Source organism: Cololabis saira, chromosome 3 (genome assembly GCF_033807715.1).
Source record: "Cololabis saira isolate AMF1-May2022 chromosome 3, fColSai1.1, whole genome shotgun sequence".
NCBI lineage: Eukaryota > Metazoa > Chordata > Actinopteri > Beloniformes > Belonidae > Cololabis > Cololabis saira.
In genome coordinates, this window is record NC_084589.1 from 2,907,796 (window position 1) to 2,916,103 (window position 8,308).

The following is an 8,308-nucleotide window of genomic DNA, read 5'->3' on the forward strand; positions in this document are numbered from 1 at the left end:
GGCTCCAAGGTTTGTAGATAACATCTTTTCCCATTGTGCTCAGTGGGGCTAATTTTACTGATTGTGTTTTCTTTGATTTCCTACCTGTTTTTATAACCTACCCCTCCTCACTATTCTCTTGGCTATTCTCCTCAGATCTTGGATGTTGTCAAATCCATACCTCATCAGAAGTGTCATCGTCACTAGATTCTTTAATCTGTTTTACCAGATAAAGGTTTTTGATTTTATCATTTAACTGGTTCTCTAATTTCATTTTTGTCTGTGTTGTGTTTTTAAGTTCTTCTAATTGAGCCATTAGCTTTTTATTTTGATCTATAAGCGAAGCTATTTGGGATTTCGCATTATGGCGTCTACTTTCATCCCTCCAAAGTCTGAGGGAGTTGAAGTGCTTTAGTTAATTTAACCATATTTAATACTAACTAAGTAACAAATAAAACTATCGGTACCGTAATTATCGTACATTTACTTAATAGGACCAGTCAACTCTTTCTCTGACTCTCTACTGAAAAAACTTCCCAAAAACTTCCCATTTTTCTTTCTGTAAGATCCCTCCCAAAAAAACCTTCAATTACACTTACTTTTAGCCACAAATCACTTGCTAATTTTTCCGATCATCAGTCTTATTCAGAGCATACAAATCATTCCTGTTTATGTAAGGAGAGCGGGTCAGATCCTTACTAAAATGAAATATATCTCCAAGTATTTGGGAGAGCAAATCATCCCCACCTATTAAAACCAGTTCCTCTACATATATGCCTATTTCCCACACATTTCTCAGTGTTCCAAACACTTCTTATGGACCTCAAGTCCTTCATATGCTATAAGTCCCTCACTGGACTATTACTCTTGGTACTCAGACCAACATGGCACTCTGGCCATTCTCTCTTTAATGTTACCCGAGATATTAAACCTTTTTAGAAGAGCGAGTCAAATTCTAAGGCAGGAGAAGCAAAACATTCTCACAACACAATCAAATTCAAGTGTTATGAAACTGCAAGCATTCCTAAACATTTCTACAATAACCTTTCCCAATAACCCCTGCTCACAACCACACACAGCGAACTTACCTAAAATTTCGGGATCAGGTCAACCATTCTCTGGCACTCCAATTCACAGACTTTCGGCAACAACTCAGCAACAATAATTTGGGATTTTTGTAGGACCCCTTACCGTCTGGAAAAAGGAGTTTCCATCGAAGGTCTATTGTCATCCGGGTCACGGCACCAAATTGTTGAAGAATATTATCAAAACCAGTTCAGAAGTCTGCTGTGGTGGTGTGAGTTTTATTCAGTAAGCCGGCGGTGAGCAGACCTACGCAGAGCGGGTCTGGGTTGGTGTGCTGACCCAGAGTGGTTGGAATCATGACTTTTTATACAGGAAGTTCAAAGTACAAAAGGCAGGAATAAACGAGCCAAGTGAGAGACAAAAAGCAATTTACAGTCAGATGTGATTTGTGGCCAAATGCCGTTATCGGGCATTTGGCATGACTGTCACTAATTTATAAATTACCCCATAGGGTGTTCTCGTGATTCAAGTCTGTGGCCAAATGAGTTGGTATTAACATATCAGTCAGTCAGGAACTTCGTCATATGGCATTCCCGTGGTTCAAGTCTATGTTGAAGCTAGTTCCAAGGTGTTGCCCCTGCAGGGGGTAGGAAGCTGGAGTTTCAGGTCAGCCACGGTGTCACAATGCCTCATCAGATGACAGCGACAAGAACATTGGTTCAAACTTGATGGATTTACTCTTTTTTGCATTAAATGAATGTAAAATGTGATCTCTTTATCTGAGATATAATATCTCAGATATAATCTCCATCAGTAACAAACAAACACAACATTCTTAATTTGATAACTATACATTCTCATGTCTTAATTGAACATACCCTTTACTCGTTCAAAGTGTTGGAGGAAAGAATATTATGGATCATTCCTCATTCCTCTTGATTATACTGTTTCAAGAAGAGGGTCTCTGTTGGGTGAAGGTCAGGACTCTGGCTGGGCCACTCCAGAAGTTGGATTTCTTTTTCTGGATCCATTCTGCGGTTCATTTACTTTCATGTTTTCATTTTCCTGCTGCCTCATTCAACTTCAATACTTCAATATTGCAATAATGTGTTGATGTCAATGAGTTGTGTACGTTTTGCTCCACATGGAATGCAGAGTGTTTTTGTTCCTCATGGGTTCTTCTTGACCTCATTGAGGATTCTGTGTTGTGTCTGGAGCCATTTTCGTTGGACATCCACTTCCAGGAAGAGTAGCTAAAGTACTAAACTGTCTCCATTTCTAGACAGGGTTAGAGTTATCATCCAATGGTGGGATGATGGATGATACATTCTCTCTCTTTGATGACTTTGTATCCATTTCCAAACTACTTCTCATACTACTACATACCAGACTAAACCACTCTTGATGCTATGTCTATGAGATCTTGTGGGGCATGCTTCACATCAGCAGATGCTTCTTATAACCAGGAAAATACAAATGTTTAAGCATCTTTACCAATCAAAGTAGTTTTAAACCAAAACTCCAAACTTGTTTCATGAACTCCAGTTGTGTAAACTCCTGACTCTATTTAGTTTTTGTTGACATAATTAGTCTCTTAGGTTCGCCTACTTTTCTTCCAGCACTGTCAATGTGTAATGTGTTTGTTCATTACAGACATACATAATTATTACTGATTGTGCCCTATCAGAATATTAACCATATGGTGCTTGTAATCACGTCTTAGATCAGAACATATTTAATGACAAATTAATTCAGAAAATCAGTTAATTCCAGAGTGTTCCTGTCTTTTTCATTACTACTGTAAATTATTGGCAGATTTGGGCGTAGAAAATCAGTAGTATTTGTAGTAACAGTAGTATTTATACCAGAAACATACAGCATGTGTGTTGATGAGCTTTAAAAGTGATCAAGACACATTTTGCCAGTTTCCAGTTTTCAAGCCAAACTAGCTAATGTGACATAACTCCAGTGCCCCAGAGGCATGGGATTTCTTTCTAGGTTTCTCTTGGAAAGGTTTTTCTTTAGCCCTTACAAGACGCCAAGGCTCAGGTCAGAATGACCCAAGCTGGAGCGAAGGCTCTCAGGTCCATTAGAGGGCTGGCCATTCCACTGGCAACTTGCAAGGGTTAAGAAAGTGGGAACTTGAGGTAAAGTAGATCCAGGTATTTCAGGTATTGTTAGTTTGTTAACCCTTGTACTGTCTTTGGGTCAAAATGACCTAATTCTCCTGTTCCTTCTTTCCTCCTGCTCTCTCCTTCCTTCCCCCTTCCTCTTTCCCCCCTTCCTTCTTTCTTTCCTCCCTTCTTTCCTTCCTTCCTTCCTTCCTTCCTTCTTTTCTCCCTTCCTTTTTTCCTCCCTTCCTTCCTTCTTTCCTCCCTTCTTTCCTCCCTTCCTTCATTCCTTCTTTCCTTCCTTCCTTCATTCCTTCTTTTCTCCCTTCCTTCATTCCTCCCTTCCTTCCTTCTTTCCTCCCTTCTTTTCTCCCTTCCTTCCTTGTTTTCTCCCTTTCTTCCTTCTTTCCTTCCTTCCTTCTTTTCTTCCTGCCTTCTTTCCTCCCTTCTTCCCTTCCTTCCTCCTTTTCTCCCTTCCTTCCTTCTTTTCTCCCTTCCTTCTTTTCTTCCTTCTTCCTCCCTTCCTTCCTTCTTTTCTCCCTTCCTTCCTTCTTTTCTCCCTTTCTTCCTTCTTTCCTTCCTTCCTTCTTTTCTTCCTGCCTTCTTTTCTACCTTCTTCCCTTCCTCCTTCCTTCCTTCCTTCCTTCCTTCCTTCCTTCCTTCCTTCCTTCCTTCCTTCCTTCCTTCCTTCCTTCCTTCCTTCCTTCCTTCCTTCCTTCCTTCCTTCCTTCCTGCCTTCCTTCCTTCCTTCCTTCCTTCCTTCCTGCCTTCTTTCCTGCCTTCTTCCCTTCCTCCTTCCTTCTTTTCCCCCTTCTCATCTCCCTTCCTTCCTTCCTTCTTTCCCCCTTCTTCCTTTCATCCTTCATTCTTGTATCCCTTCCTTCCTTCTTTTCTTCCTTCCTTCCTTCCTTCCTTCCTTCCTTCCTTCCTTCCTTCCTTCCTTCCTTCCTTCCTTCCTTCCTTCCTTCCTTCCTTCCTTCCTTCCTCCCTCCCTCCCTTCCTCCTTCCTTGACCAAAGACAGTACAAGGGTTAAGAAAGTGGAACTTGCTATGTGCAGCAACATGAGCTAAAGCAGATCCAGGTTTTCCTTTAGCCCTTGCAAGGCGCTAAAGGCTCTGGTCAAAATGACCCTTGCTGGAGCAAATCCTAAAAAACCAAGCTTGTGTTCTCGTGTCCTCTCCCCACCAGGACAAGCAGCAGACCCCCAGTAAGAGGGCCTGGGAGGGCATTCGTAAGACCCAGTCCCCCCCGTCCTGGGTGAGGAAGGACCTGGACACGGTGGCCGCCTCCCCCCTGGAGCTGCAGACGGTGGAGTGGGAGAAGACCAGCGCCACCATTCCTCTGGTGGGCCAGGAGATCATGGACCTGCAGACGGAGGTGTGATCCTGGCTCAGGCCTCAACCCCACAACTGCCCTTTTTTCCAGCGCAAAAGAACAAACGATGTACCCACACACACTGTCCTGCTCTGGTGGAGTCCTCTGCCGTTTTCTACGAAAACAAGGGCAAAGGATTGGCGAGGACAGTCACCAGATCAGAAAAATCACCAATTAAAGAGAGAGCAGGAACATGGCATCTCTTTCTATGTTGTTTCATTTGATGTTTTGATGTCATTGAAGTACTGGTCATCTTCTTGTATTTGGTCGTCAGACTCTTATGGGAGACAGATTTCCAAAGTAGCAGATAAAGCTACCACGTGCGCATCATACAGACATGTAATAAACAGCATAGCAAGATAATCATGCAATGCTTTGCCCTGTATTCAATGGTTCCAATGTAATAATCATGATTATTTCTGTCTTTTTCCCCCCTATTGAGAGTATTGTTGTGTCTCTGATCTGCTCGCTCCTGATGTTTCCTTATGAACACTGATGTATGCAGCTCAAGACGCCTATGAATTTCTTATTTTTGCAGCATCAGTGTCGGTGAGAAAAATGAACGGTGTTCCCCTCTGCAGCGAACCCTGCTAGGCCAGTAAAGCAGAGGTTCAAGGGTCAATAAAAACATCACACCAAAATATCAAAACATGCCTTGTCATGGCGGGACACCACAGTGGTGTGTGCGTCCGTCCCTCATTCATGCCGAAAAAGGGACGACATGGACGTCATACATCCAGAAGAAGTTCAGCAAACATGTGCCGTTTGGGTCAGTTCCTCAACGAACAAGCAGATGTAACGCAGAAAATGTTTCATGATTGAAAGATGCTAAGTAAAAAGGAAAAAGGTATGTGCGCGTGTGGATGTGTGTGCGCTGAGTAATGCAAGAGAAGTAAATGGCTTAATCCAGGGGTCGGCAACCCGCGGCTCAAGAGCCGCTTGTGGCTCTTTAGCGCTGGCCTAGTGGCTCCTGGAGCTTTTTCAAAAATGTTTGACCTTTTTTCCCTTTTTTTCCTTTTTTTCTTTCCTTTTTTTCCTTTTTCTCTTTTTTTCCTTTTATTCTTCTTTTTTCCTTTTTTCTTTTCTTTCCTTTTTTTTCTTTTTTTCTTCCTTTTTCCTTTCCTTTTTAATCTCGACATTTCAACTTTTTTCTCGAAAATTTGGACTTTTTTCTCAATATTTCGACTTTTTTCTCGAAATTTTGACTTTTTTCTCGACATTTCAACTTTTTCTAGAGATTGTACTTCAACATTAATCTCAACATTTCAACTTTTTTCTCTGAATTTCGACTTTTCTCTGGACATTTTGACTTTTTTCTCGACATTTCGACTTTTTTCTCAAGATTGTACTTCAACATTAATCTTGACATTTCAACTTTTTTTATCGAAATTTTGACTTTTTTCTCGACATTTCGACTTTTTTCTCAAAGTGAATAATAATTCCCCCAGTTCTAACTAATATAGAAACATGCAGCATGTGTTGTCTTCATTCTAAGGCTGATACATTCTAAGACTTTTCATTTTTTGCGGCTCCAGACATATTTGTTTTTTGTGTTTTTGGTCCAATATGGCTCTTTCAACATTTTGGGTTGCCGACCCCTGGCTTAATCTATAGATATATATGATATGTTGGTTAAAGATGAGGATACATAGACGGCAGAATCAGTGAGGGGTGGGGGGTTGCACACAGGGAAAGCACAAGGCTCTTTTGGAGTCCTGATGTACAGCATTGTAATTACTTCAACAGAGTTCTACAGAATTGATTTTAGCCTATGAATATCTTTCTTACTGTGCTTGAGGATAGTCATCATTATTATAAATATGACCATGATTATTCTGATACCGCTCCCCCCCATCGCCTCCCCGTGTCCTTTCAGGGTATGGGGCTATTTGAGTGTTCTGTATCGCAACGTAATAGTGTGTGTTTTGATATCACCAGTCACTCCCTCAGATCTTTGTTGGTCAGAAGCTCCGGCCGCCGACCCCCGAGCTCCAATCTCCTCCCATCACTGATTTGTGCCCCACCAAACCCTCCCACTCCCCCTCACTCCCGTTTTTATGTTGCTGGGGTCGCCTCTTCTCTTTGTTAATGTACAGTTTTCAGAGCACAAAATGAATGTGTCTTATTTCTAATAAAATCGTATCTACAGAATAAAACACTTGTCCACCTGCTCTCATTCAGAACAATTCTGTAACAAAGGTCATCCTTACATGGAATAACGTATGGAGAACAATAAGCTCAAGTTCAATTTAGTGGCACCACAGACTAGAACGAAACATTAAAGCAGTACTATGTAACTTTTCCAGCTTAATCTAATATTCCATCATCATCATTGTGATGGAACATCAACTTCCAACAGGTTTAATGAACCTCTGTCATGGTCTGAGGGGTCTGTATCTCCTTCACTGGCACTATGTAACTTTGAGGAGCATGGTAGGAACCCTTCCACACTAAAAAACTACACATTTTTACGGCTTTGACTGCTTTACGGCATACGTCACTTCCCCCTCCTTCCCCATTCGTAGTGGATACAAAGCTGGGCGGGGCGTGGAGATCAGAGCTCAGCAGAAGCTGGTGTCATGGCCCAAGCAGCGGAAAAACAGAGAAAATAAAAGTTTTATCGGAGGAGGTGAAAAAAGAAAGTGGGAGAGTAACAAGCTAAATGCCCGGACAAGAATAAACATTGTCCCGGCGTTCACTCGCTGGCGTGAGCTGAAAGACGAGGAGGGATGTCCGACAAGAGAGACACAATTGTTATGATACAAATGTAAATGTAGAGTTCTATGTTCAATAAGAATCAAACTAGAATGTTTTCACATACAGGGGATTCGGCTTGGGTTCTAGTATTTTTCCTGAGAACTATAAAATTGTGCAGGGCTGATCTGCAAAATATAAGGAATGGGCATTCAGTTATTCACAGGTTATAAAGTATTTTTCTATTTTGTCAGTAAGTATGTTGGACTACTAATTTATGACAAAGTCCCTCTAAAAACGTTTGTAGTTTGGGGATCATTATCTGCTGAAACAGGACGGGGGGGCGGGGGTGACTTCACTAATAAAACCAAGTTGAACTTAGTGATTTTCAACATCGTCATATTATATTGTTTAGCCAAAAATAGATGCATTACCTCTTCACTATCCATCCTGCAAACGACCGCTGAAAACAGAAAAGTAGTTTTGAAAGTCCGTCCCGTCTTATTTCATTCACTATCAAAACAAATGCAGCGACGGGGACAGGAGTTTTCCGGCAGTACACGCTGGTGCATCATGGGAAATGTAGTTCTTTCTGGTAAAGCACTACCGCTTTTGTCCAAAGGAGCCGCCAAACTCAACAAAAGCTGAAAGTTACATTGTGCTGCTTTAAGTCACGTGATTCACTTGTTTATTTGCTTTTGGAGCCTCTTTTTCCTTGTACTGCGGCAACCACGTTGCTTGGGAAGGCACCGGGAGCACGGAGACGTTTACAGCAGCATATATCATTCCACAAGTTCACTCAATGGTGAAATGAAAAAGTACTGTTGTGTTCGACTGATGCAGGATTTCTACAAACGGCTGTTGGTTTTGCTAGCACGACGATTACCAACCCAGTCTCACACAAAAACGTACCCTGCCTACGTTGGTCCAAAGTGCAAAAACGTAGAGGGGCTACAATATTAGCCCTTGAAACGTATAACTGTTACGTTTTTTTAGCCCTTAAAACGTATAACTGTTACATTTTTCTGCCGATTCGTTTTGCGCCCAAGTCACGTGACTTTTAAGATTCTGGCCGTGATACCAACAAACACGGTGGACATTTTTCCATTTTTGAGTGAAGAAA

The 8,308-nt window shown here is 41.7% G+C and overlaps 1 protein-coding gene across 5 annotated transcripts in view; it reads left to right on the forward strand.

Moving 5' to 3' along the window:
- Positions 1-5,481, forward strand: part of adgrb1a (adhesion G protein-coupled receptor B1a) — a 316,728-nt gene extending 311,247 nt beyond the window's left edge. For all 5 annotated transcript variants that reach the window (XM_061715322.1, XM_061715330.1, XM_061715326.1 and 2 more), the window contains one exon: positions 4,306-5,481. In XM_061715322.1, the coding sequence (XP_061571306.1) occupies positions 4,306-4,500 (195 nt within the window). In that variant the 3' untranslated portion in view covers positions 4,501-5,481. The remainder of the gene's footprint in view (positions 1-4,305) is intronic.
- The last annotated feature ends 2,827 nt before the right edge of the window (positions 5,482-8,308 follow it).